The sequence below is a fragment of the Tamandua tetradactyla genome, chromosome 9 (genome assembly GCF_023851605.1).
Source record: "Tamandua tetradactyla isolate mTamTet1 chromosome 9, mTamTet1.pri, whole genome shotgun sequence".
Taxonomy (NCBI): domain Eukaryota; kingdom Metazoa; phylum Chordata; class Mammalia; order Pilosa; family Myrmecophagidae; genus Tamandua; species Tamandua tetradactyla.
Genome location: NC_135335.1, coordinates 101,788,096 through 101,805,976, shown reverse-complemented (window position 1 = coordinate 101,805,976; position 17,881 = coordinate 101,788,096). Strand labels below are relative to the sequence as shown.

At 37.8% G+C, this 17,881-nt stretch overlaps 2 protein-coding genes across 6 annotated transcripts in view; one reads left to right on the top strand and one right to left on the bottom strand.

Moving 5' to 3' along the window:
- Window positions 1-4,696, top strand: part of PLPP1 (phospholipid phosphatase 1) — a 151,765-nt gene extending 147,069 nt beyond the window's left edge. For all 4 annotated transcript variants that reach the window (XM_077117156.1, XM_077117155.1, XM_077117159.1 and 1 more), the window contains exons 5-6: window positions 3,533-3,709; window positions 4,227-4,696. In XM_077117156.1, coding sequence (XP_076973271.1) covers window positions 3,533-3,709; window positions 4,227-4,358 — 309 coding nt within the window. In that variant the 3' untranslated portion in view covers window positions 4,359-4,696. The remainder of the gene's footprint in view (window positions 1-3,532; window positions 3,710-4,226) is intronic.
- MTREX (Mtr4 exosome RNA helicase) overlaps window positions 4,591-17,881 on the bottom strand; it is a 164,428-nt gene continuing 151,137 nt past the window's right edge. For both annotated transcript variants that reach the window (XM_077117151.1, XM_077117152.1), the window contains 2 exons: window positions 6,146-6,250; window positions 4,591-4,864 (listed from right to left, as the gene is read on the bottom strand). In XM_077117151.1, coding sequence (XP_076973266.1) covers window positions 4,812-4,864; window positions 6,146-6,250 — 158 coding nt within the window. In that variant the 3' untranslated portion in view covers window positions 4,591-4,811. The remainder of the gene's footprint in view (window positions 4,865-6,145; window positions 6,251-17,881) is intronic.

Genomic DNA, 17,881 nt, shown 5'->3' with positions numbered 1-17,881 from the left:
GTATATACTTGCAAGGGCAAAGAATAGGAGAAGAGACAATAGGTAAGAGGTAATGATTCTGGAAAGTGATTAAATGAGTGAAGGAGGAAGCAAAATCCCTCGTACCTGCAGAGTAGAGTCTGAAAGAAAGGTTTGTACTGTACAGCATGACAAAGGGTTAGGAAGTGGATCTACACACACACAAAAACAAAACAAAAAATAAAAACCATTGTGTACTTGGTTGTTTCTGCTAATCTGGGAAAGACTTTTCTGGCTAGCAACATGGGGGAAAGGGGAGAAGTCAAATTTTAGAGTTCTGGGAACATCAACTGTGGAACTTAGGTGACCCAAGGTTCAATAAACTCAGTGACCTACTTGGGCTGTCCTCAAACAGTGGTCCTTTGGAACAAGGACAGGGCTATACTCTAAGAGGTGTCTAGCCTTTAGAGCCACACTGTTACCTTGACTAGTTCTTCAGTGTTTCTACATTTGCCCTCTGTCTTTCTTCATATTCTTTTTGAATAATTCTTAAACCAGAGCTGATTGAAGTCTTTACTGTTAATAACTCATTAATTTTCCCCAAATGGTGTTGTCCCTGTGAGGAACAGGGACAGGAATAACTTGGGAGCTGAAGTAGCTTGTAAAAGTCATATGACTAGTTGTATTTCATGATCACTACTATCTGTCTATAAACTGAAACATAAGGGATTTCCCTCATTCATCCTCTGACACATTAGGCTATAGTGTGGCTTCCAAAGGATTACTTATGTAAATATGTTCATGCCTGGCACATGGCAGGTACTTGATAAATACTTGAATATATTAACAAATGGCTGTTCTTCCACTGAATGTCATTACAGCTACATAATGAGTTGTGTTAGTGCTGGTTTACTCCAGGTTCAACCTAAGCTTTTTCTTAAATGATAAAAATTCCCTAACACTTCGTGGCACAGAATGTTTGTTTTTGAAGTATAAATGGTACCTGTCTTAAGTTTCCAGGCTACTAAGACAAATAACATACTGTGGGTTGGCTTAACAACAGCAATTTATTGGGTCATGGTTTCAAAGTCTAGAAAGATTGCTTCTTTCCAGAGTCAGAAGTATTCTGGCTGGACAGTCCTTGGGTTACTTGGCTTTTCTGTCACATAGCAGTGTCCTATCCTTATTCTTCTTGATTCTCTAACTTTCAGTTTTTGGCTCCTCTCTGTAGCTCCCCACCCCACCCCACCCCACCCCCCGTTTTTAATTTCCTCAGCTTATAAGGGCTTACAGCCTTATTGTATTAAGACCCATCCTGATGCTGTTGGCCACACTTCAGCGAAGGATAACATCTTCAAAAGTCCTATTTACAATGGGTTCACCCATAGGGATAGGATTAAGATTTCTTTGAGTACTAATTTGGCCTCCCACAGTGCTTATGGAAGGCACAAACAAGAATGGGGACAGCTGTCAATAATTTGAGAGTTATAGCCAGAATTTGCCACTGACTGCAGTCAAGGAAGTTTTCCCCTTATAATAAATAAAAAGTTCTAATTAAGCTAGGACTAATGAGGCAACTCCATGGTTGTGTTTTTTTCTAAGTGGATGTAAAGGGAGGTCTCTGGCTTCAGTTACCAAATGCTGACCTATGCCTCAACTAGACCCAATTATCTTCCCAACTCCAGAATTTTGAGACCATCTCCTACTCTGAACAAACAAAAAAAGGTGTGTGTATGTGGGGGGAGGTAATTTCTTAGAAAACCAGTAGCACTTAAAAGCTAGTATTCATTCAGACTCAGTTAAACAACTGGTATGCTCAAGTATTTGATAAAATTAGATAACCTCTGGGCCTTTGCCAGCTGCTGAAAACTGAATACCCACAGCAGCACCCCCAATGAACTGGGAATGGATTTTATATGAATGGGTAGAACAATATAAATTGATTGTAAGGCTGCATTTAATTAAGTAAATAAGCAATGAATTACTGGACAAAATTTTAAGTGTGTTAAATTCTTACTGGATAGAGAGAAAAGAAATTCTTTCTTTTAATGAGCAGATTTTGCTGAAAAGAATGATTAGGAAAAGCATCCAGATTTTTTTCTACATCAAAATCTTTAGGAATGAAATAACCCAAGTGCCCATCAACAGATGAATGGATAAACAAAATGTGGTATATATATACAAGATTATTCAGCTGTAAAAAGGTATAAAGTTCTGTTGTGTGCTACAACATGGATGAACCCTGAAATCATGCTAAGTGAAATACACAAGACACAACAGGATAAATACCATATTCCACGTATATGAAATATCTAGAATAAGTAAAAATTCATAGAAATAGAAATTAAAGTTTACCATAGCTTAGGGGAGAGGTAGAAATGGGGAGATCTGCTTAATAAGCATAGTTTGGGGTCATGAAAAAGTCTTGCTAATCGATGGTGATGGTAGTACACAACACTGTAAATGTAATTAAGGAAGGCCACTGAATTGTACAATTAAAATGGCGAGCTTTATGTTATATATGTTACTACATTTTAAAATAAATAAATTTTAAAATCTGTAGGGTTACATCCTAAGACGAAGAAAGGCAGATTGACACAGAGAAAAGAAAATTTTCAGGCCTGATCAGTATATACAAAAGTCATAGAATTGGTTGGGCCACGGTGGCTCAGCAGGCAGAGTTCTTGCAGCCATACCAGAACCCGGGTTCAATTCCGGGTGCCTGCCCATGCAAAAAAAAGTCAGAGAACTTAAAGGGTATTATAGATGGTATTAAGACAATAGACTCTTACTCTTACTGAAACACGACTAAATTACAACCCGTATTACTTATTTAGGCAGATTATTATATAATAAATATACATGATTTATTTAGACTTCTCAGTTGATTTGTTAAGTAATTTGAGGCTAGGGGAACTTTAAAATAATCTGGTGATTTAAAGTCAGTCCCTAGAGAGGCTGGAGAGGAAATACTATAAGGCTGGTCCAAGCCAGGGGCAACCTGTGTTTAAGATATGAGTAGTTTACCCAAACACTTGGAATTAATGACAAAACTTGTCTTTGACCACCAAAATTATAACACAAATTGTAAGGGAGGAGGTGCCACTGAAAGCTTGTGTGCAAAGTCATGAACAAGTAAGACATTTTGCTTTTTTACAATTTGAAGGGTAGTAACTCTAGTTTTTCTAAACACAAGCTACTGGGGCAACAGGTTTTGTTTTTCTGGTGCTTAAATAGATTAACTTTTAGGCATTAATAAGGATAAGAATGTTTGTCTAAAGTCCTATTATATATAATTATAATTACATATATATATGTATATAATCGTTTTAGGGGAGGTGCTGTTGATAATATAAAAGTTTTGTCAGGACAAATAAAAAACAGTGATAAGCACACATCTAATATGCTATGCATCCTGGGCATACCCATCTTCCTCTTTTGCTGTAACTCTACTGTAGCTACTACATCTAAGTTAGATAAAGCAAAGTAACAGACCATATTAGATAGTAAAGCAAGATACTGTTTTCAGATGGTTCATTCAAGTAACTTCTTTCTTTATTACCTTTTCTATTAGCTTTATCTTCAAGCCAGGATGAAAGGAGACTGGGCAAGACTCTTACGCCCCACACTGCAATTTGGTCTTGTTGCTGTATCCATTTATGTGGGCCTTTCACGAATTTCTGATTATAAACACCATTGGAGTGATGTGTTGACTGGACTTATTCAAGGAGCTCTGGTTGCAATATTAGTTGTAAGTATACAGGGTATCAGCCTGCATCTTAATATTGGAAAGTTAGAAAAACTTCCCAGAGTGAAAACTACACAGTAATGGTGTAGCTTAATAACTGCTAGTGGGAAAGAATTCCAATGTTATTAAAAGTCATTGTAGGATATACAGCAGGTAAAAACGAAGTTACTGTTTGCAAAAGTTGTAAAACTCCTCTGTGTATTTTTACTGTAACAGGGTCTGCTAAAAATCTGTTAGCAGTTTTCTTTTTGGTATAAATTGGAAAAACTAATTTACATGGAAAATTACTCATTAAGTAAGTGCTGGTACATGAGACTCTTTGCCTAAGACATAACAAAGCAATATGGAAGAATTTCCTTCAACAAAAATTCCTATTAGCTATTTATTTTATATTTTCTTAATCTGTACATCCCAATCCACATATTCCTTATGTTTTTTATTTTTGCAAAATGCTTTGTATATGATTATGTATATTATGTTAAATACTTTGCCTCATTCTAAGTATAACCTGCTTTTACAGGCTGTGTATGTATCAGATTTCTTCAAGGAGAAAGAGTCTCCTTTTAAAGAAAGAAAAGAGGAGGATTCTCATACAACTCTTCATGAAACACCAACAACGGGGAATCACTATCGGAGCAATCACCAACCTTGAATTGAAGGGTGGCAGGGTACCCAGATGAAGCTGGCCTGCTTTCTAAAGAATAATAACTGTACTGGAAAGCAAGCTGATGAATCTTCTTCCTGGTGTACAGGCCTTTAAGGGACTGCTGCTGCTATACCTCTTGTATGCCCACTTTACCTGTGTGTATATATTTACATTTAACACAGTGGTTATCTAATAGCTTTAAGTTCATTAAAAAATTTCAAGCTTTTCACTAAACCAATGCCCCACCTGTACATCTTTTATTAAAAAAAAAAATGTAATGCTTATGTACAAACATGTATGTAATCTGCTCATTATGGATTTAAATATAAGACAAATTAAAAATGTTTGAGGATGAATGTCTTGAGATGGGAGAACCAAATCCATACTATAAGCATTGCAGTCAACAACAAGCAGATGGGGTGAACAATTTAAAATCACACACTGGCACTTAAGCTGACTCTATAAGTAGAGACTTGCAGCGAAGACAATATCTCTCTTGATTTTGGTGATTCCTAAGAGAAAACAAATGTGGTTTAAGTTTTCAGTACCACAAAGACCATAACTCCATTCCACAAGGGTTTTAAATAATTAAAAAATTTTTAAAATTTTCCTGGTCTGAAAGATACCTACAGCAGTTCACAGCTACCTTCTCAAAAAGGGGCAAAGTTTAGAAACCAAACTCCTTTTCTTACCACTCTTGACCCAAAAGCTGTATTTATGTGTGTACTGTATGTATAAATCTATTAAAAAAAAATAGTTATTTGGATTAGGGAAGGATTGTCAAAAGAAATTAGTTCATCTGAGCACTGATTTTCAACCTACATCAGAAAATAGTATATTTTTGGTTACCACGTGAAATTCTTTTGGGACTAAGAACAATTATGAACAAATTTTCAACTTTCAAACTTTGAGTGATTAAATAGGCCTACTTTTATAAATAATGTGGATGCATATGCCAACTTTTGTAAACCTGTTCTCCCTAGGACATTAAGAAGCAGAAATCACTAGGACTGATTGTTAGACTCTGAGCAAGAATGTGGCTGCTAATATTTGATGTTTTAACTCTAGTTCTTTCTTTTGGCTGAGATTTTATCAACAAGCAAATCGACCCCCTTCCCCATTCCAAAAAACAGTTACCACTACCTTGGTTCTAGTCTCTATCCTCTACAATCTGCCTACCATACAATAGCAAGAATTATCCTTGTAAAACCCAACCCTGAGCACACCATTCATTCTGTGCTCAAGTTCTCAATCATTTCAGAGTAAGAAGCCTGAGCTATGGGCTGCACAATCATTTCCTCTCTCTCTCTCCACCCCCTATTCTACTCTTGCTCACTGTGCTGCTCTAGCCATACAGGCTTCTGGTTGATTGTGCAAATATAAAAAGCACATTCACCACCTCATCCATTCCCTACTTCTCTATTCTCTTTACCAGCTTTGGTTTTTCTGTAATACCTACCATCATCTAATATATTTTAATTGTTGACTTGTTTATTGTTCATTTCCCCCACTAGAATATATACTCCAGGAAGGGAGGAATTGATTTGTTTTATTCATTGCTGCACCCCTACTGCTTCAAATAATGCCTGACACATAGTATACACAAATATTTGCAAATGAATGTATGGGTAAAATCTCAAAACACTTAAATTCTATATAAATATGACTAGATGCTTCTCCAAGGCCATCTGGTGAGGACCACCTGAAAATGTTCTCGTAGGCTGTTGTTAAGGACTTGAATCTCATAAGATTTGCCTGGATTATCAGAGAAGGCTCATGGATCAGATACTGACCTTCTGCAAATTTATTCTCCAGCTCTGTGTTTCCAATGGCTTTTGCTGCTTGACACATCTGCCGAAGCAATTCTTCCAAGCGCCTCATACAACGAATTATGCTGCCTGGACAGAAAAGGAAACAAATTATTTATAAAATGGAAATAATCAGGAACAGCAGAATTTTTAAGAGGAGTGACAGGTTCAGGTGCCAATTTGGCCAGGTGATGGTGTCCAGTTGTTCTGTCCAGCATGTGAAATTCATCTGCAGTCAGCCGAGAGGAGTGCCTTCCGTAATGAGTGAGACTTAAAAGGAGAGGTCAGAAGAGAAAAAAGCTCAGCTCAGCACACACGCAGCATAATGCAGCTCAGAGCTGGCTCAGTCCCAGAGGTTTGTAGATGGAGAAAGGAACCACCCCAGAAAGCCATTCAAACCCAGAAGCTGGGAAAGAAGCCTAGCAGATGTCGTTGTGTACCTTCCCAATTAGTAAATTTGTAACTCAATAAATACCCTTTACAAAAGCCATTTCAGGTATACTGCACTCCTAAGGCAAACTAAAACAAGAGGCAAGGCAAAAGAACATGGGATGATTAACTAAAAACACTTTGAAGGACTTACCATGTAGTAAATCAAGCCAGAATTTGACTGGTTACCTGCTAGGTGCTAAGTGCTAGGCACTGTGAAGGCTACAAAGATTATAGGTGTACTCCCCACTTCTGACTAATGAGTAGAGAGAGACATGAATCTATTATAATGTATCGACACCTGCTATTACAGAGATGCATAAGCAAAATGCCCTGGAAGCAAAGGGGAGAGTATGAGTCTGTAAGAATGAGGAGATCTGACAGGCACTGACAAGGGAAGGCTACTAAGATAAGGCAAAGAAGCCTGATAAACTGCAGCTACTGCAGGACCCTGAGTGTAGCCTACTGAGATGTCTGGACACCATCCTTTGAAGAAGAGAATGCAAAAGGAGATTTTTAAGCAAGGGAGTAACAGGATCAGATTTGTGATTTTAAAGTACAATCATTCATTCTTAATTCTAGACTCTTTCATCAGTGCTTTCTTTAGACAGCATGTCTTCAAGGAAGCCTAGAAGAGGAAACAAGCCTTTTTCCATGGGACTTAAGTCTCTGTCCAAGACAAGTGTTTGTATCAAAACTGAAGCTGTAAACGTGGTTTCACTTTAGTCAGATTTGTGTGCAATGAGGTGCCTGGGACCCTTTCTCTTAAGTAACCTGCCTAATTTTAAAACTCTTGGGACTTCAATTTTATGGTTTGAAATACATACTTAGGAATAAATAAAGCTCTCTCTTAAAATGTAAGCTGTAGGAACAACACACTCACAGTTTAACTAGGTCTTCACTGATGTCCTGCAACATTGGAATGATTCATGAACACTGTCACCTAGTTCTTGTAATATACTCATTGATTAATGCTAAGGGTTCCTTTGTCTGTCTGTTTTTGGTTACCTTTTAATGCTCTCTATATTATGTTCTAGTGTGCCCAAAGAGGAAAAACAGGTGAGAGATTTAACTCATAAAGCAAAATGGAATTTGATCATGGACAAAAGCGAAAGTACAAGCCCTTAAACTGAGCACAATCCAGCAGGAAGTGCCCATGCATAGGCAAAGCATTATTTCTCAAGGGAATGACCCTAGGAGCCCAAGGAAATATCACTCAAGGGCTGGACTGATGAGAACATGCCTGGCTTGTGAACACACCTATATGGGCCAGAGCAATGAGAATACAAAAACGCAGCTGTTTCAGGTAGTTGGAGGTTTATAGGATGACTCAAAAAGGAGAGGACCACTATTAGCATATATGTTACCTCAAAATACATATGGGGGGCAACCTATCTAAAAGGATGAAACCATCCTGTGCTGGTTTGAAAGGATGTATGTCTCCCAGAAAAACCATGTTTTAATCTAAATCCCATTTCATAAAGGCAGAATAATCCCTATTCAATTCTGTATGTTTGACACTGTATTCAGATCGCCCCCCTGGAGATGTGATTTAATCAAGAGTGGTTGTTAAGCTGGATTAGGTGATGACATGTGTCCACCCATCTGGGTGGGTCTTGAGAAGTTTCTGGAGTCCTATAAAAGAGGAAACATTTTGGAGAATGGAAGAGATTTGGAGAGAGCAGAGAAGGCTGCAGCACCACAAAGCAGAGTCCATGAGCCAGCGACCTTTGGAGACGAAGAAAAATCCTTCCCGGGGAGCTTCATGAAACTGGAAGCCAGAAGAGAAAGCTAGCAGATGACACCATGTTCGCCATGTGCCCTTCCCAGCTGAGAGAGAAGCCCTGACTATGTTTGCCATGTGCCTTCTGACTTGAAAGAGAAACCCTGAACTTCATTGGCCTTCTTGAACCAAGGTATCTTTCCCTGGATGGATGCCTTTGATTGGACATTTCTACAGACTTGTTTTAATTGGGACATTTTCTTTGGACTTAGAACTGTAAACTAGCAACTTATTAAATTCCCCTTTTAAAAGTCATTCTGTTTCTGGTATATTGCATTCTGGCAGCTAGCAAACTAGAACACATCCCTATATGTAAGTATATTCACCTACTTTATTCTTGGTTCAAAGGAGTGAACTGAGGCACCAGGAGTCAGAAGAAAAGACTAGAAGGCCACCTGGGGTTCTAGTCCAGATTCTGCCATTAAGTAAAAAAGCTCTGAGATCTAGTAAGAGATCATACTCTTTTCTTCCCTTTCTCATGTCTCAGATTTAAAAGAAAAATAAAAGACATTACCGATTTACCTAACTCTGAGTCTGTCTCACATGAGATAAGAGATGTGCAGATTCTCTGAAGAGATAAAGCACTAAAGCAATGCAAGCTGATAATAAAGCCCTTTAGCCAAAATATTCAAAGTCCATAATTGTTTTTGTCCTTTCTCCTCTCCTATCAATAGATTCATGCAGTTCTTGGAGAAAACCTCCAACCCTCAGTTGCAGTCCTATGTGCACTATTTTAAATACAATTCTAGTGAAGTTACTTGGTTTCTAGCAAAGTATATTAGATGGTATTCAACTTTTTTATTTTAATGGCAGCTAGAACAGATGTAAATTAATTCCATAAAAGTCAGCCATCAAAAACTAGGTGCAAAACCTCCCTCCCCTGCCCTCATCTACTCACAGAGTATCCTGGAAGGCTTTCTTATATTATAGAAGAGTTAAGTAATTGATGTTTACAATGACATTTAGGTATCAAGGGAAGGTGAAACTAGGCTGAATCTTGTTTTGAGAAAGAACAGTAACACTCAACATTTTCTGAGCACTTATTGTGTGGCAGGTCTGTACTTTCTGCCTTACGTGAATATTCCTCTAGGTACTGTGGTTATCCCTGTTTTACAAAGAGGGGAAAAGAAGCCCTGAGAAGTTATATATATATATATATATATATATATATATAAAACTTGCCTAAGGTAGAGCTAGGAGTAAATAATAAGTAAATGAGTCAGAATTTGTTCATTTCTAGAGTCCAAGCACTTAAGCATATTATATTATACTGTCTCATACAGAAATGATTTATCTGTATTTCCCATATTTTCTATAATGTGTAATTTAAAAAATTTCAATTTACAATTAAATTCAGTTTATACATTTAAATAAAATAAGAAAAAATTACTAATATTTTTAATTGGCCTTAGGCCTTAATCTAAGCTCTTCCCTTTTTTTTTTCTTTTTTGCATGGGCAGGCACCGGGAATGGAACCCGGGTCCCTGGCATGGCAGGCAAGAACTCTACCTGCTGAGCCACAGTGGCCCGCCTTAACTCTATCCTTTTGAGGAAATCTTTATTGCCAGGTAATGCCGAAGGATTTATTTTAATGGTCTCAAGAAGAAGGAATTAGTAAAAAAATGACAAGATCCAGCCCAAGGGTCTGTTTTCTGAATTTGGCAATTAAGTAGTCATAGGTGACTTTGGCAAAAGTGATTTCAGTGAAATGCCAGGGCTCTGGATTACTGTTGGTCAAGAAGGAAATGGGAGGCAAGGGAAATGGTCTACTCTTTACTCTTTCTAGAAGCCTGGTTGTAAAAGGAAAGAAGGAGGGATTGAGAGTAATGACAACAGCAAAATAACTTAATAAAAACTGAGAGCAGCAGCTAATATTTATTGAACGCTATGTGCCGGATATTGTACTAACAGCTCTACATGCATTATGTTATCTCACAATATAAAGAAGGTCCTATTATTCTCCTAATTATACAGCCAAAGAAACCAAAGCACAGAATTACAAATCGGGTGGGTAGGATGTGAACATGGTTTTGTGCTCCTAACCACTATGTTATTTTGGTAGCTAGAGAAGATGTAGATGAGAAAATAAAGCATATTTATGTGCTAAAGAGTGAAGAAGCAGAAAAGCCATGATTCAAGATTGAGGAGGTTTCCAAAAAATGTGGAGGAAACACCTGGGATTTAGAGTAACAGGGAAGAAAGGTGCTTCCTCCAAGGAAGGGAAAGAGTAAGGTAAAGGGCACACACGTGAGTTTTTAAGTAAGAAGGCAGGTTCCTTCCCTCTGAAGCAGGAGTAATCAACGAGAAGGCTAGGGTGGCGCTGAAGTGGATGCTTGAGGAGAATAGTAAAAATCTGGAACCACCCCTATGAGTAGTCATCCTAAATACTGTAGGGTCTTACTGATATAAACTGACATTAATAAGCAAACTTTTGAGAGTTAAAGTTGAGAACACAGGTTATGAGGAGGAGATAAGAGAGCAGAAATTGGACACCTGATGCTGAAGGAGTACAGAATGTTCAACAGGACTGACTGTGAAGATCTAGAATGGATAGCACAATATTGTAGGTACACTAAAGAAAGCTGAGTGTGAGTATTGGTTGAAAAAGGAAGGCTAGGGGTATTTATGACACCACAAGGAAAACTAGATAATAACTGGGACTGTATAACTTAGCAAAACCTAGAGTGGACGATGGCGATTAAATGTACAAATATAAGAATGCTTTTACATGAAGGAGAGCAAATGAATGTCAGCATTGCAAGGTGCTGAATGTGAAATGGTATATGGAAAAAATACAATTAAGGCAAACTAGGGTCTATAGTTAACAGTAATATACTTCCATAAAATGTAACAAAGGCAATATACCAAAGCTAAAAGTCAGTGAGAGGGGTTTTTATAAGGGGGGTGTGTGAGATTCTTGGTGTTGTTTCTCCTTTGTATTTTTATTTTTTATTCTTCATTTTCACCCTCTTCTTTCTTTGCAGAAGAAATGGAAATGTCCTCATATGGACTGTGGTGGTAAATGCATAACTAAAGCATTATACCAGGAATCATTATTTATTTACTTAGGATGGAGTATATGGGGTGTGAATAAAACCGTTTAAAAATAAACAGAAAGGGGGTATGAGGGTAGTTTGGTGGTAGAATTCTCGCCTGCCATGAGGGAGACCCGTGTTCAATTCCTGGCCCATGCACTTCCCAAAACAAAACAAACACGCAAGCAAACAAAAAGCCAAACAAAAAACAAATTAATTCAACAAATGGTGCTGCAATAAGGGGATAACTCACATGAAAAAGAAGAATGAACTGTGACCCCTGCCATACAGCATACAAAGAAAAGAAAAAAATAAACAGAAAGATACCAGTGCTGGAGAAAATGTGGAGAAAGAAATGGACCTCTTCACTGCTGGTAGGAAGTAGAATGGTGCAGCCCCTCTGGAAGATAGTTTGGTTGTAACACAGGAGACTAAATATAGGGTTACCATATGATTGTGCAACCCCTTTACTTGGTATATTCTTGGAAGATTTGAAAGTAGGGGCACGAATGGACATTTGGACTGGTGTTTACGGAGGCAGTATTCACGATTTGCAATGGATGGAGGTGGGCTAAGCATACATGGAAGGGTGAACTGTAATCATACAACGGAATACTGAGCGGCTGCAAGAAGGAATGAAGTTGTGAGGCATGCAACTAGATCAATGAACCTTTAGGACTGTATGTTGAATGAAATAAGCCAGAAACAAATAGACAAATTATAATGCTTCACTAATATGGACTAACTATAATGTGCAAACTGAGAATTGAATTGAGAACAGGTTATCAGGGGAGGGAAGGCTTATCATAAAGGTTCCTAGATTATAAACTCCTACAGTAGTCACATCTATTTCCTGAGTTGTAACTATTACTTCTAAATTCTGAAATGTGGAGCTTTATAACCTAATTATTCCCTGGAACTTTGGTATCTGTGTGACACCTGAGACTCAGAGCTAGGGTCCTGCAGCTATAAAAGTCAGCATTACCCCATACAGCAATTGTTAAAGACACTGAAAAAGAGATCAGATTTCAATTAGAGATACGAATGAAGCTAATGTGGTTTGGACTAAGGTAAATCAGACTAAAGGGTAAAGGAACATATTGACTGTGTTTTAAAATTCCCAACTTACAGATGTTTATTTGATGCAAAACATATTTTTGGTAGTACACTAATTTAACTTGTATGGTCAGCTTATTCGAACACCATAATAACATGGACCCTTGAATAGGGAGGGAGATCTTGTTGGTTTGTACACGTTAGTGTGATGTTCCAATACATCCCAGAGCAATATGGGAGGAAGTAAAAAAAAAAAAAAAAAAAAAAAAAAGGTATGTGCCAAGTCCCCTAGAGGGACTGGGGAAAAATGTGGAAATATTAAACTTTCCCACCTAGGGAATTCCTGATATTCTCACAAGCAGTGGGCACTACCAATTTAATCAATCAATCTTATGGCCTGCCCTTATGAAACTTATTCCTGCAAAGGAGAAGCTAAGCCTATTCATGATTATTCCTAAGAGTCACCCCCAGAGAACTTCTTTTGTTGTTCAGATTTGGCCTCTCTCTGAGCCAATTCTGTAGGAAACCTCATTGCCTACAATGAGTGTAAATCTCCCTGGCAGTGTGGAACATCGTTCCCAGTGATGAAGCTGGCCCTGGTATCATGGTATTGAAAAAGCCTTTTTGACCAAAAGGGAAAAGAGAAATGAAACAGAACAAATTTTTAAGTGGCTGAGAGATTTCAAATAAAGTTGAGAGGTCATGCTGGAGGTTATTCTTATGCATTATATAGATATCCCTTTTTAGTTGTTAGTATATTAGAAGAGCTAGAAGGAAATACCTGAAGCTGTTGAACTGCAGTAATCTTGATTCTTGAAGATGATTATATAACTATACAGCTTTTACAGTGTGACTGTGTGGTTGTGAAAACTTATGGCTGTCACTCTTTATCCAGTGTATGGACAGATGAGTAAGAAAATAAAGACTAAAAATACATTAAAAATGGAAGTGTGTATGGATAAAGGGTATGGGGTGTTTTGGGTGTTCTTTTTTATTTTTATTCTTTTTTTCTGAGTAATAAAAATGTTCAAAAATTGTGGTGATGAATGCACAACTATGGGATGATACTGTGAACCACTGATTGTTTACTTTGGATGATTATATGATATGTGAATACCTCAATAAAACTGAGTTAAAACACACACACACAGACCAGTCATCCTGCATGGAGGTTAAAAGCACAAGCCTCTGGAGGTGGACAGACCTGGGACTGCATTTCAATTGCGCCATCTACTACCTAAGGAGCTGTACTCACCAAATGGCACTAACAAGTTGTGAAAAAGACTAAATGAGGTAATATGTACAAAGTGCCCACTATACAGCTGGTGTTCAATAATGACAACAACTACTATTATTATTACTAGGAAGGTTTAATGTAATTCTAAGGTTAGAGACTAGAGCTTTTTAGTGAGATCATATGATTTAATTTTTCTCAAGCAGAACTCTGCTAGAAAAGCACAGGAATGGAGAAAGTAGATTCGATTGATCACGGTTGGTGAGGCATAAGGCAGATGGAAGAATAAGAAGCCCAGCTATTTGAGGGGATCAGAAGTTCTCTTTAAGCAGGATGGCTGTGTCCTCTCCCCAACAGGACTCCAAAAGAATGAGGAAGCAGCTATATGATATTCACCTAGAATTTACTTCCTGTTATTGAGGCAACTCAGTCTGACTCCAATAAACTAGCTCAAGATTTTAAAAATTAAGAGAACAGAAGAAATAAATATGCTTCCTGCTTCTTATGCTGGTAACCCGTAACAGAAAAAATAGTGACATCACAGAAGCTATGATTTCCAAGTAGGAGAGGTATCTCTTTACTTATATTCCTACTGCCATTTTACAGATGAGACACAGAGCAAGTAGTGCTTTTCAAGTCCAGCCTATGTTTTTAGAGGTAGAATTAGAAACCAGGTCTTTTAACACCCCATTCCCACCTGAAGTGATGGAGATGACTGACTGCATTAGCTACTCTCTAGAGCGATGGCTTCCCTTTCAATCTTGGAGCTGAGAGTTCATGGAAAAACAATCTTAGAACTTTAAAGGCCTTGTAAAGATTTTGTTCTTCTGCTGTGGATGTGGATGAGAAAATTAACTGTAGAATGAACAGAAGTTCATTACTTGGACTAAAGTAGGAAAAACTTAAAGCAGAATTTAATAGCCGCTGAAGGGCAGTTACCCAGGGGTGAGAAAGGACAATACACCCTGAGGCCACAAAATGGGAAAGGATGGGGCTGAAAGCAAAACCCATCAGGCATGCACACAGACAACCAACCAGGTTCACAAGAACAGTGTTAGTCTATTTTCTAGGGAACAGAAGGCAGCCAGGACAGTCACTAATCCCTATGAATTAGACTACCATGCTACTGTAGAATCTGAAGACACAATTTATTGCCAGTGATAAATTCACAGCTTGCCAAATGGACAGCACTTTTATCTTGTCCCTTGGGGTGGACCAAATTTCAACTTGTACTCACCCCTTTTGCTAGGTGCCGTTGTACAGGCACAAGCAACATTATGAGGCTAACAGTATTAAAGGGAGCTGTGGAGTGTATGCCCCTTCCTTTCCTTAACAAAACAGGGCTCTAACTGTTTATAAGCCTTCTGACACCATTAATTCAAAAGCCAACTGGAAGCTCTGGCACACGTGTTTCAGCATTAATGTAAGAAAATGGTTCTGGGTGCTCCAAGTGTACTATTTTTGTATTGGGACAATAACTTCTGGTCCCTCAGTTATATTTTTAAGATAGTGTTTTATAAATTTCAGTTGCTAGCGCGATCATCCAGCTTTCTGCTATAAGACTTTTTACGTATGTGAAAATCACCCACTTTTTAATAAATAGGCTATGGTTATAAAAATAACTACTATAAAATCCCTACCTCATGGGGTTATTGTGAGAAATGAATGAAATAACATATGTACAGTACCTAACAAATGTTAACAATGCAATAGAAAGTAACTTCCATCCTCAGCTGCTAGGTAATAAAGCATCAAGGAATGTTGGGCTCCAATACTGCCTGGCAATGAAAAAGGAATCTAGTTGCAGAAACTTCTGAGTACCTAGAGAGGGTGAGGGTTGGGATGGAGGAAGTAATCAAAACCACATTACCTAAGCAACCAGATATTAAATGTTTACTTATGCAAATACTTCTAACTGAACAGAATTCAATTAGGTCTGGCTCAACAGGTAATCATACAGTGCTTAAAAAAAAGAAGAGAGCGGATTCTCACAAGACATTCAGGACTGAAATGAAATCCTTTATCAAGTCTTCTATGCAAGGCATCAAAGAGCCAGTTACCACTCTCACAAACTTTTAGACTGATTTCAAATGTGTGCCAGGGAACAGACAACCTGATAAGGTTTCAGTATTTCTACCAACTGTGTAACTCAGGCTAATAACCAGAATCTGCAAAAGTTATCAAAGACCAAACCATATGAAGTAAATTACTAAGACAAACATAAACAAATGCAAGTGAACACACATTTGAGCCAGAGAGCACTGCCATGTCACATTTTGCAAACATTTTTAACTCAATTTTGGAAAACTTAGTTCTGACATAGTCTCAGATTATAAGAGAACAATTAAAACAAGGCCAGTAGGTACAGGGTTGCATATATAATGGCTGCAGTTGTTGCCCAGAGTCTCGTCAACAAATAACCCTGTGTGTGCACAAATACTCAATGTCCACAGCTGCCTGCAGCATAGAGGCCACTCCCCACAGGAATTAATGAAAACCACTGTTTAGCAGTGGATTATTTAGCATCTTTCGTACTATTGCTGAGGATGCTGCTCATTACTCTAGTTTTGGAAATCATTCTGCCTCATGAATTAGGACCAGCTAGACTAAATGCTAGACAAAAGCTTCTAAGCTTCTAAGCCATAGCCCACATCCAGGCTTTCTGAAAGCTTGCCAGACACAGAAATAAACATATTAACCTACTATACATTAAAACTCTTCCCTTCTGGTCCCAACAGAGTAGAAAGAAGAACCAAATTCTTGTTAGTGACTACCTGTTTTTGTTGTTGTAGTAGGTGGAAACATAACAAAAACCACCATTTTAACCATTTCAAAGGGTACAATTCAGCGTAACTGACTTTTTTTATACTCAGCTTACATCACCACTGTGGAAGAACTCACATTGAGATATGTCATATAGCATAAAATTTATCCCTTTAAAGTGTACAATTTAGTGACTGTTGGTATAGTTACAAGATTCAAGCAACCATCACTGCTATTTATTCCAGGACATTCTCATTACTCCAAAAAGAAACACTGTACCCATTAGCAGTCACTCTCCATTTTCTCTCAACACTCCCAGCTTTAGATGATCACTAACCCACTTTCTGTCTCTATGGATCTGCCTATTTTGGACATTTCATATACATGGAATCATACAATATGTGGCCTATAGTGTAAGGCTTCTTACAGTTAGCATAATGTGGCAAGGTTCATCCATGTTGTAGCAAAAATCAGTACTTCATTCCTTTTGATGGCCAAATGATATACTATTATAAGAATATACCACATTTTATGCATCTATTCATCAGCTGGTGGACATTTAGGCCAACATGCTTTTTGTACAAGGGCATTTTTACAAAAATCAAGCCCACTGGGTCCTTGACAAAACAGCATCATCCTCATTTAGGACAAAAAGCAGTACATTTCTATGAAAAGTTTCTGCCTCCTGCTTTCTGGCATTCCCCGAAAGTGGTTACCCAAGTTCACGTCCTAACTCTAATTTAATACTCCTATCTAGGTAGTTTCAATGATTTTGGCCTGAGGTTAGGTTTACAAATATATTTCCCTGCAGGCAGGCCAGTACTACAGCCTTTTAAAAATCAAGTCTTTAATTTTAGCAGCTTAGCGGTTATCTCTCATAACGTGATAACTTTGCCATTTAAGTACCAAAGACAGAAAAATAATCCAAAAAGACAATTTTATAGGCTTCCCTAGATTTTTTAAATCACTTATTTAACAGGTAGGTCTACTGTCACTTGATTTTTTTAAAAAGAAAAAAAGCCAGTCCTTGCTATATACCACTTATGCTTTATGCCGTTGCTTTTGACTTCTCAGAAAGGTAGGTATTATATAAATATGCGCTACTATTAACAAATCTTGGAATTATTTGGGCACACAATGTCATTAATCTCATCCTTATGTTCCATAAACATGTCAGACTGAAGAGGTATGGTGCTGTATTTGATTGCTTTTGTGCCCCCTGAAACACAGCTGTCTTACATCTACCTAGGTTCTTATGTGTCACAAGCAATATTTATTAATGAGGTTATGATATGATTCCCTCTTTTCACAGGCCAGGAACTATAACAGGCTTTCTTACCATTCCCATAAGTATGAATTTTCCATGGATGCAGTAATCTAGAATAGGAGTTAAGAAGTCTCTAGGTGGTAGAAAATACAAG